The sequence below is a fragment of the Mesoplodon bidens genome, assembly GCF_964165515.1.
Source record: "Mesoplodon bidens genome assembly, chromosome: 2".
Taxonomy (NCBI): domain Eukaryota; kingdom Metazoa; phylum Chordata; class Mammalia; order Artiodactyla; family Ziphiidae; genus Mesoplodon; species Mesoplodon bidens.
Genome location: NC_138177.1, coordinates 58,743,389 through 58,766,726, shown reverse-complemented (window position 1 = coordinate 58,766,726; position 23,338 = coordinate 58,743,389). Strand labels below are relative to the sequence as shown.

The 23,338-nt window shown below is 37.6% G+C and overlaps 1 protein-coding gene across 1 annotated transcript in view; it reads left to right on the top strand.

Annotated features, from left to right (window-relative positions):
* Positions 1 to 702: 702 nt before the first annotated feature.
* Positions 703 to 23,338, top strand: part of OPN3 (opsin 3) — a gene marked incomplete at its 5' end in the record, with an annotated part of 34,101 nt that continues 11,465 nt past the window's right edge. The window contains 3 exon segments of the mRNA XM_081257735.1: positions 703 to 1,003; positions 17,756 to 18,069; positions 18,073 to 18,075. Coding sequence (XP_081113861.1) covers positions 703 to 1,003; positions 17,756 to 18,069; positions 18,073 to 18,075 — 618 coding nt within the window.

Genomic DNA, 23,338 nt, shown 5'->3' with positions numbered 1-23,338 from the left:
CAAGCTGAAAAGGGAATCCCTTAGGGAAAAGTGCAGGAAGTTGGTTTGTTTTATTTTTCCTAACTTATATGTTGCTACTTTCCATTAGGAACATTTTTCCTTTTCATTGAATTTGGACTGTGACTATTTCTAAGCATAGGTGACAACCTTAGTGTTTGGTTAATTTACAGGGGTGACCATGGTTGCTCCAGGATTTTTATTCTTTATTTGAGAAGACACATGGTATACATAACTTTTAGCATCAATAAATATATGATAATACCTTGGTAACTATTCCAGGTGCCAAGGAAGATGTCAGGATACAAAAGACATGGTCCCTTCCTATCAACACCTAAGGATGTTGATAACTTGATTGCAGACATGGGTATATATTGAATTGTACCAAAATATAGTAGGTAATAAACAGCAGCCATGAAGGTATAGTCTGTTTGTGTTGTGTATGAGCAGAGTGTAGCATGCACTAAGGAAGTTAGAAACGGTGAAAGAGAAAGTTGACCAGATAGTGGAAGCAATATGCAGAGTTCCTTGAAAGCAGAATGTTAAGCAAAGGGAGCTTTGCAGATCATTATGCTACAGAGAACCTTAAGATGATTATCTTAGCACAAGTTTCCCAAAATAATGCCTAAGGCAAAGCATAAGGACTAATGATTTATTGGGGATATATTCCCAGGGTCTCAAGAATGAGAGAATAGAGGAAGAGGCATGGAAGAAAGGCAGTCAAATATGAAAAGATACAACGTCAAGCTGGCCACAGCTTCACAAAAAGAGCTGATTGCTTCATCTTGCAGGACATCTTTGGAGAGGCTGTATGAAACCCATGGAGTTAGAGGAGAGTGCAAGCAATTTAATTTCAGTCCTTCCTGTCTCCTGACTCATATTCATCCGAGTCTGCTCCATTATGTGTTAATGTCCTCTTGCTTCTGGGTTGGGTCAGCTGAGTCCAGGCAGCAGCTAGGGAAGCCAGAGTCTCTGTGGGTCCAGACTAGTGAGGGCAAAGATACAGGTTGGTACTGCAAGTAGGTCTATGGTGGTTACAGCAGTAGGAGCTGTAGCTTGGTGACTGTAGTCATGGAACCACCATTGCTTTAAAGCAAGGCAAATGTTCAAGGCCCATGGTTAAGAGAGAGGCTTGTGAGCTGGGTCAAGGAGATGTAGCATGGCACATAAACTGAGTCCAGTCTCAAACTGGTATTTAGTGCACAAGAGGATGATAGAGGTCAGGCAAAGAAAAAAAAATCAATGAGGAAATCGGTCAGAACGATCAGCTGTGGGATGTGAGCCTGCACTAGAATAATGGGAGTGGTATGAAGCACAGAGATGAATATAGAAATATTTCAGAAGAAAAGCCTTCTGTTGGTGTTAAATGAAAATATGAGATAGGGGAAACACAGAATGAAAATTAAGCAAGTAAACATGTTCCTAAAGTGGGTCAGAGTCAAGGTCCTACGAGCAGAACATTCTCTGTTACAGTTTTCTTGAGTACATTGTGGTGAATTATCATAAAATCTAGAATGCTGTGTTCAAGGAGTAATTTTGATTGAATGGTTAAAACTAAGTGTATGCCTCCCATTTTACCTGTGGTACCATACCCATTCTACAAGTGCAGTTGAATTAGGATTAAATGCACAACTGAGATATCAGAATATATCAGTGTTTCCATCTGACTGTTTTCCAGACCTTTGTCCCACCGTTGCTTGTGTTTGTCACTCTTCTGAATCTTAAGTAATATGACAGAGAAGTTACTATATATTCAAACTGTTCTTTTTCACTGGACTTGTAGACTGGTCACAATGGGCATTTGTTGAGTCTCTTAGTGTAGTAATTATCCCATTTCCCCCACTGTGAGCTATTTTATTCAATGTCCTCCCCTGAGAAGCAGGAACATAAGCATGGAGTAAGTTCTAATGATGCCCTATCCAAAGATAGGGCACTCCTTTCCTTTCGTTATGGTGAATGGAGTTAAGCAATTACCGGGGGGGTGGGGGTGGGGGTGGGAACAAACCTTAAATTCAAATAACAGGCAAAGGAAACAGTCAAAAATTGGATTATCTGTCCAAATGGGACTGTAGGAAAACAAGGAGCCAAATTTGAAGCCAGAAAGGTCAGAGGCCGAGAAGTGATGATATTGAATGAATCAAAGACTTCAGGGCAGAGGAGCCTGGAATGATTTACAGGCTACAGTGCAGATGCCCAAGGTAGCCCAGGAGGAAGGGACACACACACAGACAGTCCATTGTGTTTTACCACCTGCATCAACGACTATTTCCCCCTGCCTCCCCTATTTAAAAAAATATCACTAGATTTAATGGGGAAAAAATGCACTCCCTTTTTCAATATATATGAAATACCACTATTCATGAAAGGGGGAATTTCCCTCCTCTACCCGACTCGAGTTGTTGTGGCTGGACTAACAATCAGGTTGACACAAAATGAATTAACAGAAGAAAAAGAAACAAATTTAATCATTTACATAGAGGTCTCATAGAAATGAGACCAAGGAGTGGCCCAAGCAGGCAGCTTTTTAGACAAAGAAACAAATTTGAGAGAAATTGAGAGGACAAAGTTTTGGGGTGCCCAATAAAGTGAAAAATCTAAACACAGTTTGGTCTGGGGGTAGTAAATGGAAGAAGTAACAAAGTTTGTTTACACAGTCTTCTTGGCCTGAATTCCCTATCTCTGGTGGCAAGGTATGCTTCTCCCTCTAGATGCAGGGAGCACACCTTTCACATGAGAGATTTATGTCCTGCTTTCAGGAAGACAGAGGAGATGGTTAGAGTGTTCCTCTTGTGTTGGCCATCTCTTAAGTAACTTTAGTTCAAAATAATCAATGTGCCATTGAGGCACACTTTGGTGTGGCCCTTCCTGAACCCCAACACAGTGAAGGGTTGCATGAGTGAGGACAACTGAGACAATAATACAGACATTTAAACAGTGGGAAGCTAGTCCACAGACCACAGTCTGAGACTGCCGTGTTGAATCACTCTCTTCTGAGGAGTCATTGGCCCTTTTGGTGAGGGTGCTCCCAGTTCTTAATGCACAGCAAGCATTTGGTGGCTACATGGCAGTCAAAAGTAAATCTCGGTTAAGGACTTCCCTGGTGGCGCAGTGGTTGAGAGTCCACCTGCCGATGCAGGGGACACGGGTTCATGCCCCGGTCAGGGAAGATCCCACATCCCGCAGAGCGGCTGGGCCCTTGAGCCATGGCCGCTGAGCCTGCGTGTTTGCCCCATTTTATAGGTAGAGAATCTGAAACACAGACCACTGAGTGATTTGTTCAAAAATCACCAGAGAGGGCTTCCCTGGTGGCGCAGTGGTTGAGAGTCCACCTGCCGATGCAGGGGACGCATGTTCGTGCCCAGGTCCTGGAAGATCCCACATGCCACGGAGCGGCTGGGCCCGTGGGCCATGGCCGCCGAGCCTGCGCGTCCGGGGCCTGTGCTCCGCAACGGGAGAGGCCACAACAGTGAGAGGCCCACGTAACGCAAAAAAAAAAAAAAAAAAAATCACCAGAAAATCCATGACGAAGTGCTTTATCCCGTAATCATCTTCTCTCCCAAATCTATCTCTCTCCAATTTCCTCTCCAGATCAACTATCCATCATTTGATTCTTCTTCATTCATTCCCACATCCAACAAAGATTCACATCCATAAAGTTTATGGACACTTCTCATCTCTTCTTCTTCAGTGTCACTGTATTAGTTCCGTCCCCCATCACTATGATTGTATTGCTCCAGTAGGTTTCTCAATTACCAGACTTGTCTCTCGCCCTAAGCCTTTTTCCATAATGCAGTCAGAAAGAACTTTCCATAAGGAAAATCAGCAAAAGCAAAGCCAAAAGAAAATAAAACAAAATTCTCTAGACTTGTACAGTGGTAGAAGAGAACAACAACATTTTAATGGCTCCTCAGAGCCCTCAGGATACATTTCAAACTCCTCGCCTGATGTTGAAGAGTCTTCCTGGGAAAGTCCCTTCTCTTTCACTTCTCTCTTATTAGAACTCTTTTTCTACCATATTGAATTATTTGTAGGAACCCAAATAGTGTAAGTTCTGTCAGGTCTCCATGTGTTTACATAAACTATTCCCTCTTCCTGGAATACAATTGACAGTCCTTTCCCCCAGCCCCTCCTTATTTGCCTGGTTAAAAGGTATTCATATTCAAGATTCAGATCGTGCCTGCTTCCCAGAGAAAAGTCTCCTGAATTGTATGTATATTCCTCCTCCTACTATCACACTTGGAGTTTCTTCTTATACCGCCTTCAAGGAGCATGAGCTCCTTGAACACATGAACTGTGTCATATTAACTTTATCTACCACATAGGAATTAACAGATCTGGGGCATGATTAAACAATACCTGTTCTAAGCACTTATTCTATTTAGTGTAAACTTGCTTACCCAGAGTCTAGGCCATTGAAGCTGTTCAATGTGGACATCTAGTGGCCAAAGAGGGAAAATGACTTGGTTCTCAGCCTTTGTACATATTTTTAATAAACTCGTATTTAAGCTCCAGAGTTCTACACACTCCTGTGCCTTCTGACAACTTTCTACCACTTAAAGCAATTTTGCTCCCAGGTACTCAACTATTAAATAATAATACTTTATATGCTACCACTTTACTAACTACATTTATATTCTCGCTTAATACACACACGCACACACACAAACACACACGATGAGATAGTGTTTTGGTAAAATTATTCCTATTTTACTGGTGAGCAAATTGAGGTTCAGAAATGTTAATTAATTTTCCCAGAGTCATGGTAGTTATGTATAGAAATTGGAATTGAATCCAGGACTTTGGCCTCAAAAATATTCCTCTATCATAGAACGTATCAAATTGTTTCATAATTATTTATTCCTCTGTTTATAATTTGTCTTTGTTTTTCCATTGCCTAGCACTGTGCCTGGCATATTGTGTGTGAATGATGTATGTTTGTTGATAAATGTTGTAAATAGTGCATAATCAAGTTATATCACAAAGAACTTTACTGGACTCAAACTGATGCACGGAGTTAACATTTGAATACCTCTTTTCATGTCCATGCTTTTGTATACACTATATCCTTGGCCTTGAAATATCCTCACCCTTGTCAGCTTGATAAACTCCCTCCCATACATCAATTCAAATATTGTTTTCTCTTAAAATCTTCCCCAGTATTTCCCCTGACAAAGAGATAATTACTTCCTTTATTGCATTTTCCAGCTCCCCAGACACAGCTCAGTTTTAGCACTGATCACATTCTTATAATTATTTGTTTACATGTCTGTCTTCTCCTTCAAACTATGAGATCTTTGTCAGAATTGCAGGCAGAGGGAACAGCAATATCAAAGCAGCCAGTTTTTGTTTTGTTTTGTTTTGGTTTTGGGTTTTTTTTAATTTTTAATGAAATATAGTTGATTTATAATATTGTGTTAGTATCACGTATACAGCAAAGTGATTCGGTTATACATATATTATTTTTTTCAGATTTTTTCCCTTATAGGTTATTACAAAGTATTGAGCATAGTTCCCTGTGCTATTCAGTAGGTCCTAGTTGGTTATTTATTTTATATATAGTAGTATATATATATTAAACCCAAACTCCTAATTTATCCCTCCCCCCTTTTCCCCTTTGGTAACCATAAGTTTGTTTTCTATGTCTGTTGGTCTATTTCTGTTTTGTATGTAATTTCATTTGTATCATTTATTTAGATTCCACATATAAGTGATGTAATATGATAATTGTCCTCTGTCTGGCTTACTTCACTTAGTATGATAATTTCTAGGTCCATCCATGTTGCTACAAATGATATTATTTCATTATATTTTATGGCTTTGTAAATATGTACCACATCTTCCTTATACATTCATCTGTCGATGGACATTTAGGTTGCTTCCTTGTCTTGGAGATTGTAAATAATGCTGCTATGAACATTGGGGTGCATGTATCTTTTCAAATTATGTTTTTCTCTAGATATATGCCAAGGAGTGGGATTGCTGGATCATATGTTAGTTCTATTTTTAGTTTTTTAAGGAACCTCCATACTGTTCTCCATAGTGGCTGCACCAACTTACATTCCCACCAACAGTGTAGGAGGGGTTTTTTCCTCCACATGCTCTCCAGCATTTATTATTTGTAGAATTTTTGCTGAGGGCCATTCTGCCTGGTGTGAGGTGATACCTCATAGTAGTAAGCAGTCTTGATAATATGACAATGAGATTAGATTTTATAATCTGTTGTCTTCAAATTGGAGTATGCATACGGCTAAAGGAATATAAACTCTTTCCAATGGCTCTGCAAGGATAGGTTTATGAGAATCAGTTTCTAAATTCCCAGCTTCCATTTGTATTCTTCCTAGAAATCATACTTACTATCCAGGCACTCCCTTTTTCAATCAGCTTTCTCCCGCTTTACACAGAAAGGCAAGCTCCTAACCTTTCTCAGATAAACTTTAACTGTGGAGTATTAACAGCAGGGGGTGTGGCAGGAAATTTCAGGATGGCAAACAAAGGGACAATTTAAAATATTGATGAAGATCTTGATGAAGTGAATGACACTCAGGTGTTTCCAATTATTTGTTTTAATAAAACTGAATGGTAGTTGGTAAATCACTAAAAATAATTTTTGAAAATAAACACTGATTTTTGGCACATAAATTCAGAAGAGTTTAAGTAATTCAATATAGAAACATATTCTTAAAATTAATAAAAATTGACTATAACAAAACTTCCATTACCATCTGGATTTATATATGATCAAGAAATCTCGCAACTTCAGAAACAAGAAAAATAGGAGGAGAATTTACCTTACATTATTTTAGCATGGGTAATAATAACCTATGGATATATATATTCTTTGCAGTGAAGGAAAGCTGTATTTATCATTTTGAGATATGTATTGGTAATTTTTTCTTTTTAATATTTAACAAAATATTTTGATCAATTGTATGCTAATATAAACTGTAGTGAAAATGTAATCTATAAGACAGATTTTCTTAACACTTAGAGGCTTACTATCCAGAAAATTTTAAAATCAATTTCCAAATATATTTTTGTTGAAAAAAAGAATAAGGGAAATAATTTAAAATCTTTCACCATACGAATATGTATTACACTGGGATAAAAATTTTAGGGGAGAAGAATATCAGAACTGCTGAAAAATCATCAACTGGAAGACACTAGAACTCACCAAAAAAGATACTCCACATCCAAAGTTTCAAAGGAGAAGCTGCAGTGAGATGGTAGGAGGGGTACAATCACGATAAAATCAAATCCCATAACCACTAGGTGGGTGACTCACAAACTGGAGAACAGTTATACCACAGAATTCCACCCACTGGAGTGAAGGTTCTGAGCCCCAAGTCAGAGTTCCCAAACTGAACATCTGCAACAGAAGGAGGAATTCCCAGAAAATCAGACATTGAAGGCTAGTGAGATTTGATTGCAGGACTTTGACAGGACTGGGGGAAACAGAAACTTCACTCTTGGAGGGCACACACAAAGTAGTGTGCACACCAGGACCCATGGGGAAGGAGCAGTGACCACATAGAAGACTGAGCCAGACCTACCAGCTAGTGTTGGAGGATATCCTGTAGAGGTGGGGGGTGGCTGTGGCTCACTGCAGGGACAAGGACACTGGCAGCAGAAGTTCTGGGAAATAATCCTTGTCGTAAACCATCCTGGAGTCGATCATTAGTCCCACCAAAGAGCCAGTAGTCTCCAGTGCTGAGTTGCTTCAGGCCAAACAACCAACAGGAAGGGAACTCAGCCTCACCCATCAGCAGGCAAGTGGATTAAAGTTTTACTGAGCTCCGCCCACCAGACCAACAAACAACTAGACCCACCACCAGTCGCCCCCATCAGGAAGCTTGCACAAGCCTCTTAGATAGCCTCATCCACCAGAGGACAGACAGCAGAAGCAAGAAGAACTGCAATCCTGCAGCCTGTGGAAAAAAAACCACATTCACAGAAAGATAGACAAAATGAAAAGGCAGAGGACTATGTACCAGTTGAAGCAATAAGATAAAACCCCAGAAAAACAGCTAAATGAAATGGAGACAGGCAAACTTCCAGAAAAAGAATTCAGAATAATGATAGTGAAGATGATCCAGGAACTTGGAAAAAGAATGGAGGCAAATATCAAGAAGATGTAAGAAATGTTTAACAAAGACCTAGAAGAATTAACAAACAAACAGAGATGAACAATTTAATAACTGAAATGAAAAATACACTAGAAGGAATCAATAGGAGAACAGCTGAGGCAGAAAACAGATAAGTAACCTGGAAGACAGAATGGAGGGAAATCAATGCTGCAGAACAGAATAAACCAAAAAGCATGAAAAGAAATGAAGACAGCCTAAGAGACCTCTGGTGTAACATTAAATGCACCAACATTCACATTATAGAGGTTACAGAAGGAGAAGAGACAGAGAAAGGACTAGAGAGAATATTTGAAGAGATTATAGTCGAAAACATCCCAAACATGGAAAAGGAAATATCCACCAAAGTCCAGGAAGTGCAGAGAGTACCAGGCAGGATAAACCCAAGGAGAAACATGCCAAGACACATAGCAATCAAATTGACAAACATTAAAGAAAAAGAAAAATTGTTAAAAGCAACAAGAGAAAAATGACAAATAACATACAAGGGAACACCCATAAGGTTAACAGCTGATTTCTCAGCAGAAAATCTACAAGCCAGAAGGGAGAAGAATGACATATTTAAAGAGATGAAAGGGAAGAACCTACAACCAAGATGACTCTACTTGGCAAGGATCTCATTCAGTTTCAACAGAGAAATTAAAAACTTTACAGACAATCAAAAGCCAAGAGAATTCAGCACCACGAAACCAGCTCTACAACAAATGCTAAAGGAACTTCTCTAAGTGGAAAACACAAGAGAAGGAAAAGACCTACAATAACAAACCCAGAACAATTAAGAAAATGGTAATAAGAACATACATATCAATAAATACCTTAAATGTGAATGGATTAGATGCTCCAACCAAAAGACACAGGCTTGCTGAGTGGATACAAAAATACGACCCATATATATGCTGCCTACAAAAGACCCACTTCAGACTTAGGGACACATACAGACTGAAAGTGAGGGGATGTGAAAAGATATTCCATGCAAATGCAAATCAAAAGAAAGCTGGAGTAGCAATACTCATATCAGATAAAATAGACTTTAAAATAAAGAATGTTACAAGAGACAAGGAAGGACCCTACATAATGATAAAGTGATCAATCCAAGAAGATGTAACAATTATAAATATGTATGCACCCAACGTAGGAGCACCTCAATACATAAGGCAAATGCTAACAGCTATAAAAAAGGAAATCAACAGTAACACAATAATAGTGGGGGACTTTAACACCTCACTTACACCAATGGACAGATCATCCAAACAGAAAATTAATAAGGAAACAGAACGTTTAAAAGACACAATACACCAGATAGATTTAATTGATATTTATAGGACATTCCATCCGAAAACAGCAGATTACACTTTCTTCTCAGGTGCACATGGAACATTCTCCAGGATAGATAATATCTTGGGTCACAAATCAAGCCTCAGGGAATTTAAGAAAATTAAAATCGTATCAAGCATCTTTTCCAACCACAACACTATAAGACTAGATATCAATTACAGGAAAAAAATGTAAAAAACACAAACACATGGAGGCTAAGCAATATGTCACTAAATAACCAAAAGATCACTGAAGATATCAAAGAGGAAATCAAACAATACCTAGAAACAAATGACAATGAAAACACGATGATACAAAATTTATGGGATGCAGCAAAAGTAGTTCTAAGAGGAAAGTTTATAGCAATACAATCTTACTGCAAGAAATAAGAAAAATCTCAAATAAACAATCTAAACTTACACCTAAAGGAACTAGAGAAAGAAGAACAAACAAAACCCAAAGTTAGTAGAAGGAAAGAAACCATAAAGATCAGAACTGAAATAATGAAATAGAAACAAATAAAGCAATAAAAAAAGAACAATAAAACCAAAGGCTGGTTCTTTGAGAAGGTAAACAAAACTGGTAAACCTTTAGCCAGACTCATCAAGAAAAAGAGGGAGAGAACTCAAATCAATAAAACTATAAATGAAAAAGGAGGTACAATGGACACCACAGAAATACAAAGCACCATAAGAGACTACTACAAGCAACTTTATGCCAGTAAAATGGACAACCTGGAAGAAATGGACAAACTCTTAGAAAGGTATAACCTTCCCAGACTGAACCAGAAAGAAATAGACAATATGAACAGATCAATCGCAAGTAATGAAATTGAAACTGGGATTAAAAATCTTCCAACAAACAAAAGTCCAGGACCAGATGGCTTCACAGGTGAATTCTATAACATTTAGAGAAACACTAACACCCATCCTTCTCAAACTCTTCCAAAAAATTGCAGAGGAAGGAATGCTCCCAAACTCATTCTGCGAGACCACCATCACCCTGATACCAAAACCTAACAAAGATATTACAAAAAAGAAAATTACAGACCAATATCACTGATGAATGAAATGCAAAAATCCTCAACAAAATACTAGCAAACAGAATCCAACAACACATTAAAAGGCTCATACACCATGATCAGTGGGATTTAACCAGGTATGCAAGGATTCTTCAATATACACAAATCAATCAATGTGATACACCATATTAACAAATTGAAGGATAAAAACCATATGATCATCTCAATAGATGCAGAAAAGGCTTTTGATAAAATTCAACACCAATTTATGATAAAAATTCTCCAGAAAGTGGGCAGAGGCAACCCACCTCAACATAATAAAGACCATATATGACAAACCCACAGGAAACATCATTCTCAATGGTGAAAAACTGAAAGCATTTCCTCTAAAATGAGGAAGAAGACAGGATGTCCACTCTTGCCAATATTATTCAGCATAGTTTTGGAAGTTTTAGCCACAGCAATCAGAGAAGAAAAAGAAATAAAAAAATACAAATTGGAAAAGAAAAAGTATAACTTTCACTGTTTGCAGATGACATGATACTATACATAGATAATCCAAAAGATGCCACTAGAAAACTGTTAGAGCTAATCAATGAATTTGGTAATATTGCAGGATACAAAATTAATGCACATAAATCTCTTTCATTCCTACACACTAATAATGAAAGATCAGAAAGACAAATTAAGGGAACAATCCCATTCACCATTGCAAAAAAAAAGCATAAAATACCTAGGAATAAACCTACTTAAGGAGGCAAAATACCTGTACTCAGAAAACTATAAGACACTGATTAAAGAAATCAAAGATGACACAAACAGATGGAGAGATATACCATGTTCTTGGATTGGAGGAATCAGTATTGTGAAAATGACTATACTACCCAAAGCAATCTGCAGATTCAAATTACTAATGGCATTTTTTACAGAACTAGAACAAAAAAATCTTAAAATTTGTATGGAGATACAAAAGACCCCGAATAGCCACAGCAATCTTGAGGGGGAAAAAAAACGGAGCTGGAGGAATCAGAGTCCCTGACTTCAGACTATACTACAAAGCTACAATAATCAAGACAATATGGTACTGGCACAAAAACAGAAATATAGATCAATGGAACAGGATTGAAAGCCCAGAGATAAACCCATGCACCTATGGTCAACTAATCTATGAAAAAGGAGGCAAGGATATACAATGGAGAAAAGACAGGCTCTTCAATAAGTGGTGATGGGTAAACTGGACAGCTACATGTAAAAGAATGAAATTAGAACATTCCCTAAAACCATACACAAAAATAAACTCAAAAGGGATTAAAGACCTAAATGTAAGACCAGGCACTATTAAACTCTTAGAGGAAAACATGGGAAGAACACTCTTTGACATAAATCCCAGCAAGATCATTTTTGACCCACCTCCTAGAGTAATGGAAATAAAAACAAAAATAAAAATTTGGACCTAATGAAACTTAAAGACTTTTGCACAACAAAGAAAGTATAAACAAGATGAAAGACAACCCTCAGAATGGGAAAAAATATTTGCAAATGAATAAATGGACAAAGGATTAATCTCCAATATATATAAACAGCTCATGCAGCTCAATATCAAAAAAACAAACAACCCAATACAAAAATGGGCAAAAGACCTAAATAGACATTTATTCAAAGAGTACATACAGATGGCCATGAGGCACATGAAAAGATGCTCAACATCACTAATTATTAGAGAAAATAAAATCAAAACTACAATGGGGTATCACCTCACACTGGTTAGAATGGGCATCATCAGAAAATCTACAAACAACAAATTCTGGAGACAGTGTGGAGAAAAGGGAACCCTCTTTCACTGTTGGTGGGAATGTAAATTGATAGAGCCACTATGGAGAACAGTATGGAGGTCCCTTAAAAAACTAAAAATAGAACTACCATATGACCCAATAATCCCACTGTTGTGCATATACCCAGTGAAAACCATAATTCAAAAAGACACATTCACCCCAATGTTCATTGCAGCACCATTTACAATAGCCAGGTCATGGAAGCAACCTAAATGCCCATCGACAGATGAATGGATAAAGAAGGTTTGGTACATGTTTACAATGGAATATTACTCAGCCATAAAAATAATTGAAAATGGGTCATTTGTAGAGACGTGGATGGACCTAGAGACTGTCATACAGAGTGAAGTAAGACAGAAAGAGAAAAACTAACATGGTATATTAACACATATATGTGGAATCTAGAAAAATAGTACAGATGAGGCTGTTTGCAAGGCAGAAATGAGACACAGATGTAGAGAACAAATATAAGGACACCAAGGGGGAAAAGTGGGGTGGGGAGTGGTGGTGGTGGTGGGATGAATTGGCAGATTGGGATTGACATATATACTCTAACATGTATAAAATAGATAACTAGTAAGAACCTGCTGTATAAAAAAAATAAAATTAAAATAAATAAATTGCTATAAAAATTTTTTAGGGGAAAAGCAGAAGGGAAATATTAGTTTAAATGATTGATCATCTACACGTGTGGGTTTTTGTGCATAGACATGTAAGTATATATATGCAAATATAGATACAAATATGTTTATGGAATTACTAACATTTATGAATCATTTGATATATTTAAAGAGTAAAGTAATATATTTTTCAGTGTTTATGTTACTGAGTCCAAGCTCCTACTGCTCACCGCACAACAGACCAATAAATCGAGAGATGAGTTGTTGGGACAAGAAATAGTGACTTTATTTGAAAGCCAGCAGACTGAGAAGATGGTGGACTTGTGTCCCAAAGAACCATCTTGCCTGAGTTAGAATTCAGGCTTCTTTTATACTAAAAGGGGAGGGAGTAAAGTCAAACCTTTCCTGGTTCCAGTCAGTCTCTGGAGGGGATGTGTTAATTTCTTCCTTCCTGCAGTCATTCACAGGTAGGCCTAGTCAGGATGTTTCCTGTGAGCTTAACAAAGTTATGTTAGTGTAATGCTCATTACCTGGGAGTCAGTGTTCCCAGAGATGGGTCATTATGTATTGTTTAAGCTTATAGGCAATATCCCTTTAGTGATAAACTTGTAATAGAATACAAAACATTCTTCTCTATTAAAATTATATTTACATTGCATGACTCTTTAAACTTAAGGTGAAAAAAATTTAAATATTTCTCTTTAAAAATGTGAGAGTATACATAGTTTCTCAAAATTCTATTAGGAAAAACACTAGAAAAAAAATTGAAGACCCCTGCTGTGGACCACAGACAGCCACAGAAGGCATGGTCAGATGTGTACAAGCCTGGTAACGACTAACATTTCTACCTCTCCACATGTCTGGAGTCTTAGAGGTTCTTACACGAATTCAAAGAGGATTGCTTTACCTTTGTAGAAGTTCTCCTTCCAGTCAGAAATGCCCTCCCTGATACTTTTTGTTTCTTAACACCTAGTCCATCTTTTCAGACCCAACTTAACTTTTACCTCTTCATGAAGCCATCCCCAAAAAACAATCCAGTGGGATTTCATTTTTCTGGTTTTTTGTTGCACAATAAACTTAACATATGATTATGTATCATCTTACATTGCCCATCTTACATTGTCCTTAAATGTTGCATATGAGTTAGTCTTGGCTTTATAAGCATATTGTAGTCCCCTTGAAGGTAGGGACCACATGTCTCTGATTTCTCCTACAAGACCTACTCAGAAGAGTAAGAGGCACTTAATGCATACATGATCAATTCACAGCTTTATAGGGGGAGCAGGGACATCACACTAGCCCTATAGAAGTTGTGGGGTAATAGAAGTTGCCCTGTAGTACAATAGGTTGTGTAACAACAAAATCGAGTTTTGAAGTCAGCCCTGGGTTCTCAAAACTGTCTCCACCATCTCTTACCCTTTGGAGCCACGGACCTCTTTTTCCAAAACAAAGGAATACCATACATAGAGTGATTACCATGGGGCTTGACACATAACTGATACCCAGTTTGCAACAGTCATCTTCCCCTTTCCTGCCCATAGTGTCATCTGGAATAGAGAATTAAGCTTAACATCAGTTTAAAAGTACATGTAACATAGTTGTAAGACTATCCATGCATTTTCATCCTCCTGGGGTGTGATCTGGGAATCAATTAGAATATAGAAAGTAATTTGGACTCAGGATTGAAATTCGCTAGTAAAAAAAAAAGAGGCTGACATATATTTTACAACAAAGGGATGTAGTTTAGGTCAGTTCAAATGGGTCACCATCCAAGACTAAGTCAGTGTGACTAGGCCTGCTACTTATATATACCCGTGCTGTTGGGAGGGCCTGAGGAATGCAAGGCTTGCTCTTTCTAGGTCTGTACTAACTGGTCATGGTACTGAATAATAGCAACTGAATTCAGGACTTGAAGCCCATTGTGCTTGCTAAGACACAGTTATGGTCAAAAAATATATTATATTTTTTAAATTTCTTATTGCTTTGAACTAAATAATAAGAAGGGAAAATTCAGTAAACTCCTGTGTTCTGACATCACAATGTTGGCTCCCTATTTCAGCTCTGAGCACAATGAGGTTTTTCCTGACACACTGTCCACCTTTCCCTTTATGCCCTCTCCTGCCTCACCTCACATTATTCTCTATCTCTGCACCGTCTCATCCCTTCATAGCACTTCACTAATTTACTTGTTTTGCTTTTTGGTTTGTTATTATCTCTTCTCTTTTACCCACTGGACTGTAATAAGTTCCACAAAACATTTGTTTCACTCACCACTTCACATCAATTTTCTAGCGCCGTGATTGACACATGCAGTTAATGAATAAACGAATGAATATATGAAAGTTACAATTATACCAGTTTATTGTTTTAACCATAAAAGCCCATTTATGGATCTGTAAGGTATACTGAGATTTGCTAACCTACAACATAATTATTTGCAACAAGTTTCCTTGACTGTAAAGAATTAAATCATACTCAAGGTAAATTAACTGAAATTGAAGGTCAAACTAAGTTTTAATATTTAAAGGCAAGTATATAATTAAATGTCATTATATTTAATAAGAAAGTTCATAAATTAAATAAAACCAACAGTATTTTATTAGTGTCAATTTATTATGTCACTCTCTAGATTTTTAGTTTTTCTTCTATGAATATACTCAGTTAAAGTAAAGATAATATCAGTCTTTCAGCAATAAATGTAGTAGGGTGAAAATAGCTTGCTAGCTCTGAAGACAACATATCTAACTTGATATTTTGCTTGTCTCCAGAATTTCTTATTATATTTAAATTTAAATCCATTATTTGCTATTATATCACTATTTTCTGAAGTATTTCCTTCTACCATATGCCAAAACTTAATCTTCCAGTCACTTACGTATTTACTAAATACTCACTCATTTATTCAATGAGCATTTATTTAGCACATGTATCAGACACTGGGAATAATATTGTCCCTGTAACAAAAAATTTGTCATGATATAAATGAATATTAACTCCTTTCTGCCAATTGATTTCTAAGTCTAGGAACTCTTCACTTCACACTTTTATAATTGTAGAGTTACAAAACTTTGTAATGTGAAGGGATTTTCAACTTTATAAAAACAATAATAAAACTGAGGTCTAAAGAGATGTTATGAATTGCCCAAAGTTAGAAAGCTACTTAGTTGGGGGCTGGGACTCACTCCCAGACCCCTTGAAAACCTATCTGCCACACTCCTACCCATTCTCATGACACGAGTTTTACTTTCATTCTCCAACAGAGTCACTTTTCCTAGAACCACTCTTGATTCACTCATTTGACAAATTTTTATGCCAGTGTATTCTAGGGATCTCACAATTTCATTTTCTCCCCATATCTACTCATACAATTTGTAGTAGTTTTTATCTCCATTAACTACTCATTACTCATCAGACAGGTTAGAAATCTCCAAGTAATTCCTGACTCCTTTCTCCTCCTCCCTCTTCACATTCAAGAAGCTGAAGGATTCTGTTGATATTAATTGCTAAATGTCTCTGGAATACAGACTTCACTTTTCATATCTATAAAGGTATCCTAATTCAGGCTCCATCATATCTTGCCTGGACTATTGCAATAGCCTGCGAGATGGTCTCCATGCACTGGACTGTGTTTCCAGTGACTGTCCTTTCAGAGAAAAAGAAAGGAGGAGGAAAAGGAGAACTTAACCATTGTCACTTCTATGCTTAAAAAACATGACAGTGTAATGGATTTATAATTTACTATTTTGAACAGGAAAAGGTTAAAAAGGAAAAGAAAAATTGGAACAAACAAAAAAACTTTAGCAAGAAATTAGAAGTCTTTCTTACTATGGCCTCATCTGCTCTTTCTGCCCTTACCTTTCTTTTATATCCTCTGAGCCCCAGTGTCTTTGAATCCTCCTCATTTTTAGACCATTTTGTGTCCTTTAATGCCTCCATATTTCAGTGCATAATTCTTCATTCTTCTGGAATGTGCTTCTCTTGCCTTGTTCACAGTGCCTTTTTCTAGGACCCCCACAATATATTATGTCAGAATTGTAACCTTTATATCCTGTATGGTTTTACAGGTGTTTAACCCATCTGCCTCCCTTGCAGACATCTGGAGTTCTGAGTCTCCATCATCATTGAACCTCCAGTGTCGGCAAAGTGCCCAGCACACAGCAGGTGCTCAATAGGAGCTTATTAAGTGAATAAATTGCTCTCTTGGGAGAGGCAGAGAACTAAATGAATAATCTTGTTAAAGCCTATTTGTTGCAAAATAAAAGTATGGATGAAGACACGGGAGCACAGAAGACTTCCATCTCTGTCAGCAGTCTTGCATGTGAAAGTTCATAGGCTGACAGTGCTAGTAGGTAGGTTAGGACAGCTCTTGTGTAATTTTACCATCACTTTGGTCAGTTCACATGTGTGGAACCCACTTTGACTTTATCTCTGTAGCTGAGTCAGATACCTGAGAGAAGTCAAAACCAAAAGAGACTTTTTTTTAGTGACTCTTTCTGAACTGCTCTAGAGTTTCTCTTTGGCAGAAAATTTAACACAGAAGCTGTACCATTGGGCTAGAGCTGATTTTAGAGCTTTTATTTTTGTCCTGCTATAACTCACAAGCCATTTTCCATTCCACAATTTCTTGTATCAGTAAATATGTTTCCAACTGAGTTTCCTGGGGACTATGAGGCATTATCTCTATTAAGATATTTTGGCTTTTAGAGCACCTTGTTGGTTCCAGATACTCTGTAAGGTATTGCCAGCAGAGAATGTATTGCTCTGTTCTGCCTGTCTTCTCCCACAACCCCACAGTGCCATGCTATGCTGTCCCACTTTCTCTTCTTGCAGGTATTGTTTCCATTATCACCCTAACTATGCTGGCCTGTGAACGTTATATTGGCACGATCCATAACAGAGTGATGAGTTTTTCCTGGGCCTGGAGGGCCATTACCTACATTTGGCTATACTCACTGGTGTGGTCAGGAGCACCTCTCCTGGGCTGGCACAGGTACATCCTGGACGTGCATGCACTAGGCTGTGCTGTGGCTTGGAAATCCAAGGATGCCAGCAACTCCTCCTTTGTGCTTTTCTTATTTCTTGGCTGCATGGTGGTACCTGTGGGTGTCATTGCTCATTGCTATGGCCATATTTTGTATTCCATTTGAAAGGTGAGTTGAAGACTATGAATGCCCCTCCTCCAAACTGTGCAGGGTAGAAAATTTTCTGTGAAAGAAAATCATACTCTCCCCCACAGCTGGTACAGCTCTAAGGGACGTCCCACTTGATAAAATTTTGCACTGTGAGTCACTCTCTGAAAAGATGAATGAGGAGTGGCATTTACTCTCCCTTCATAACTCTTTAAACTAGAAAAAGGAAGGAAAGGGGTTCTGGGCAGACAAAATCAATAACAACCCAAAAAAACCCTACATCCTCAAGTATTCTTAGAATTTAAGAACTCTAATAAAGGGAACTCCACACTTCCCATAATTTTATTCACCCAACAGTCACATAAACCTACTAGAGAATGGTACAGATATTTTGTCTGGAAATCAGTTTTGAGTCATAAAGGACAAGAACTGACCACAGCAGGTTTCCTGTTAGGTGCTAGCAAGAAGACATCTGAAGTAACAGACTGGGGCACACTTCATATTCCAGTTTCTAACTTCAACCATGTACGTTTTCCTTACTCACTGCTTCTTCCTACTCTTTTCTCTCATCAAAATTCTCCAGTCTCTTGCTCACTCTTCCAAGCCCCTCTAGCTTTCACCTCTTTTAAATCACTTAGCCACATGCATTATTTTAAATCATGCCCCATTATCCTCAACTTTCATGTTCCGACCTTTTTTATGCACATTCATTTTGAAAAAAATCAAATCCCTGGTTCAATCTAACTCTTTGTTTTCTGCATGCCTGTAGCCAAACTACAATAAATTGAAGAAAAACATTGGATTCCCAGCACCCATATTCAGCCAGCAGTGAGATATCCTCTTAGCAGTGTCTAGCAATCTTCGGATCCCTAGATGGTCCACTCTCTATGCAATTGCTATTACAAGTCTTCAATTCTCATTTTACTCTCTTGACTTCTATCCTCCCCGCCTTATTCTTATCAAAAAGTCATGCTTATTGTTTGTTTAGCAAAATAAAGCAATTACCAAGAAATTCCTCTGCCTCCCTTTATACAAACTTCCAGGTTCCTACTCATTCTTTATTTTTTTAAATATATTTATTGGAGTATAATTGCTTTACAATGTTGTGTTAGTTTCCACTGTACAACAAACAAGGTGAGTCAGCTATACATATACATATATCCCCATATCCCCACCCTCTTGCACCTCCCTCCTCCCCTCCCTATCCTACCCCTCTAGGTGATCACAAAGCACTGAGCTGATCTCCTTGTGCTATGCAACAGGTTCCCACTAGCCATCCATTGTACATTTGGTAGTGTATATATGTCAACGCTACTCTCTCATTTCGTCCCAGCTTCCCCTTCCCTGCTGTGTCCTCAAGTCCATTCTCTACAACTGCATCTTTATTCCAGCCCTGCCACTAGGTTCATCAGTACCGTTTTTTTAGATTCCATGTATGTGCATTAGCATACAGTGTTTGTTTTTCTCTTTCTGACATACTTCACTCTGTATGACAGACTCTAGGTCCATCCACCTCATTACAAATAATTCAGTTTTGTTCCTTTTTATGGCTGAGTAATATTCCATTGTCTATATGTGCCATATCTTCTTTATCCAATCATCTGTCAGTGGACATTTAGGTTGCTTCCATGTCCTGGCTATTGTAAATAGTGTTGCAATGAACATTGTGGTACATGTATCTTTTTGAATTATGGTTTTCTCTGAGTATATGCCCAGTAGTGGGATTGCTGAGTCATATGGTAGTTCTATTTTTACCTTTTTAAAATTTTATTTTATTTTTTTATTTTATTTTATTTTATTTTTTTGCAGTACGTGGGCCTCTCACTGCTGTGGCCTCTCCCATTGTGGAGCACAGGCTCCGGACGCGCAGGCTCAGCGGCCAAGGCTCACGGGCCCAGCCGCTCCGCGGCATGTGGGATCCTCCCGGACCAGGGCACGAACCCGTATCCCCTGCATCGGCAGGCGGACTCTCAACCACTGCACCACCAGGGAAGCCCTATTTTTACTTTTTTAAGGAACTACCATGCTGTCCTCCATAGTGGCTGCACCAACTTACATTCCCACCAACAGTACAGGAGTGTTCCCTTTTCTCCACACCCTCTCCAGAATTTATTGTTTGTAGATTTTTTGATGATGGTTATTCTGACCAGTGTGAGCTGATGCCTCATTGTGGTTTTGATTTGAATTTCTCTAATAATTAGTGATGTTGAGCATCTTTTCATGTGTTGGCAATCTGTATGTCTTCTTTGGAGAAATGTCTATTTAGGTTTTCCACCCATTTTTATATTGGGTTGTTTATTTTTTTGATATTGAGCTGAATGTGGTGCTTGTGGATTTTGGAGATTAATCCCTTGTCGGTTGCTTCATTTGCGAATATTTTCTCCCATTCTGAGGGTTGTCTTTTCATCGTTTATAGTTTCCTTTGCTGTGCAAAAGCTTTTAAGTTTCATTAGGTCCCATTTGTTTATTTTTGATTTTATTTCCATTACTCTAGGAGGTAGGTCAAAAAAGATCTTGCTATGATTTATGTCATAAAGTATTGTATCTATGTTTTCCTCTAAGAGTTTTATAGTGTCTGGTCTTACATTTAGGTCTTTAATCCACTTTGAGTTTATTTTTGTATGGTATTAAGAAGTGTTCTAATTTCTTTCTTTTACATGTAGCTGTCCAGTTTTCCCAGCCCCACTTATTGAAGAGCCTGTCTTTTCTCCATTGTATATCCTTGCCTCCTTTGTCAAAGATAAGATGACCATACATGCATGGATTTATCTCTGCACTTTCTATCTGTTCCGTTGATCTATATTTCTGTTTTTGTGCCAGTACCATATTGTCTTTATTACTGTAGCTTTGTCATATAGTCTGAAGTCAGGGACTCTGATTCCTCCAGCTCCATTTTTTCCCCCTCAATATTGCTTTGGCTCCTAGGAGTCTTTTGTGTCTCCATGCAAATTTTAAGATTTTTTGTTCTAGTTCTGTTAAAAATGGCATTGGTAATTTGATAGGGATTGCATTGAATCTGTAGATTGCTTTGGGTAGTATAGTTATTTTCACAATATTGATTCGTCCAATCCAAGAACATGGTATATCTCTCCATCTGTTTGTGTCACCTTTGGTTTCTTTCATCAGTGTCTTATAGTTTTCGGAGTGCAGGTCTTTTACCTCCTTCAGTAGGTTTATTTCTAGGTATTTTATTCTTTTTGTTGCAGTGGTAAATGGGAGTGCTCCCTTAATTTGTCTTTCTGTTCTTTCATTATTAGTGTAAAGGAATGCAAGAGATTTGTGTGCATTAATTTTGTATCCTGCAACTTTACCAAATTCATTGATTAGATCTAGCAATTATCTGGTGGCATCTTTAGGATTCTCTATGTATAGTATCATGTCATCTGCAAACAGTGACAGTTTTACTTCTTTTCCAATTTGTATTCCTTTTATTTCTTTTTCCTCTCTGATTGCCATGGCTAAAACTTCGAAAACTGTGTTGAATAACAGTGGTTAGAGTGGGCACCCATGTCTTGTTCCTGATCTTAGAGGAAATGCTTTCAGTTTTTCACCATTGAGAATGATGTTGGCTGTTGGTTTGTCATATATGGCTTTTATTATGTTGAGGTAGGTTCCCTCTATGACCACTTTCTGGAGAGTTTTTATCATAAATCGGTGGTGAATTTTGTCAAAAGCTTTTTCTGCATCTATTGAGATTATCATAAGTTTTTAATCCTTCAGTTTGTTAATATAGTGTATCACATTGATTGCTTTGCATATATTGAAGAATCCTTGCATTCCTGGGATAAACCCCATTTGATCATGGTGTATGATCCCTTTAATGTGCTGTTGGATTCTGTTTGCTAGTATTTTATTGAGGATTTTTGCAATTATGTTCATCAGTGTTATTAGCCTGTAATTTTCTTTTTTTGTGACATCTTTGTCTGGTTTTGGTATCAGGGTGATGGTGGCCTCATAAAATGAATTTGGGAGTGTTCCTCTCTCTGCTATATTTTGGAAGAGTTTGAGAAGGATAGGTGTTAGCTGCTCTCTAAATGTTTGATAGAATTCACCTGTGAAGCCATCTGGTCCTGGGCTTTTGTTTGATGGAAGATTTTTAATCACAGTTTCAATTTCAGTACTTGTGATTGGTATATACATATTTTCTATTTCTTCCTGGTTCAGTCTTGGGAGGTTGTACATTTCTAAGAATTTATCCATTTCTTCCAGGTTGTTCATTTTATTGGCATAGAGTTGCTTGTAGTAGTCTCTCATGATCCTTTGTATTTCTGTGGTGTCAGTTGTTACTTCTCCTTTTTCATTTCTAATTCTGTTGATTTGAGTCTTCTCCCTTTTTTTCCTGTTGAGTCTGGCTAATGGTTTATCAATTTTGTTTATCTTCTCAAAGAACTAGCTTTACTATTGTTTCCTTCATTTCTTTTTCATTTATTTCTGATCTGATCTTTATGATTCCTTCTGTTAATTTTGAGGGGTTTATTGTTTTGTTTTGTTCTGTTCTTTCTCTAATTCCTTTAGGTGTAAGGTAAGGTTTTTTATTTCAGATTTTTCTTGTTTCTTGAGGTAGCATTGTATTGCTATAAACTTCCCTCTTAGAACTGCTTTTGCTGCATCCTATAGGTTTTGGGTCATCATGTTTTCATTGTCATTTTTTCTAGGTATCTTTTGATTTCCTCAGTCATCTCTTGGTTGTTTAGTAGCATATTGTTTAGCCTCCATGTGCTTGAATTTTTTACAGTTTTTTTTCCTGTAATTGATATCTAGTCTCACAGCATTGTGGTTGGAAAAGATGCTTGATATGATTTCAATTTTCTTAAATTTCTTGAGGCTTCATTTGTGACCCAAGATATGATGTCTCCTGGAGAATGTTCCATGTGCAGTTGAGAAGAGACTGTATTCTGTTATTTTTGGATGGAATGTCCTATAAATATCAATCAAGTCCATCTGGTCTACTGTGTCATTCAAAGCTTGTGTTTCCTTATTTATTTTGTGTTTGGATGATATGTCCATTGGTGTAGGTGGGATGTTAAAGCTGCCTAGTATCATTGTGTTACTGTTGATTTTCCCTTTTATGGCTGTTAGCATTTGCCTTATGTATTGAGGTGCTCCTATGTTGGATGCATAGATATTTACAGCTGTTATATCTTCTTCATGGATTGATCCCTTGATCATTATATAGTGTCTTTCCTTGTCTCTTGTAATAATCTTTATTTTAAAGTCTATTTTGTCTGATACAAGTATTGATACTTCAGCTCTCTTTTGATTTGCATTTGCATGGAATGTCTTT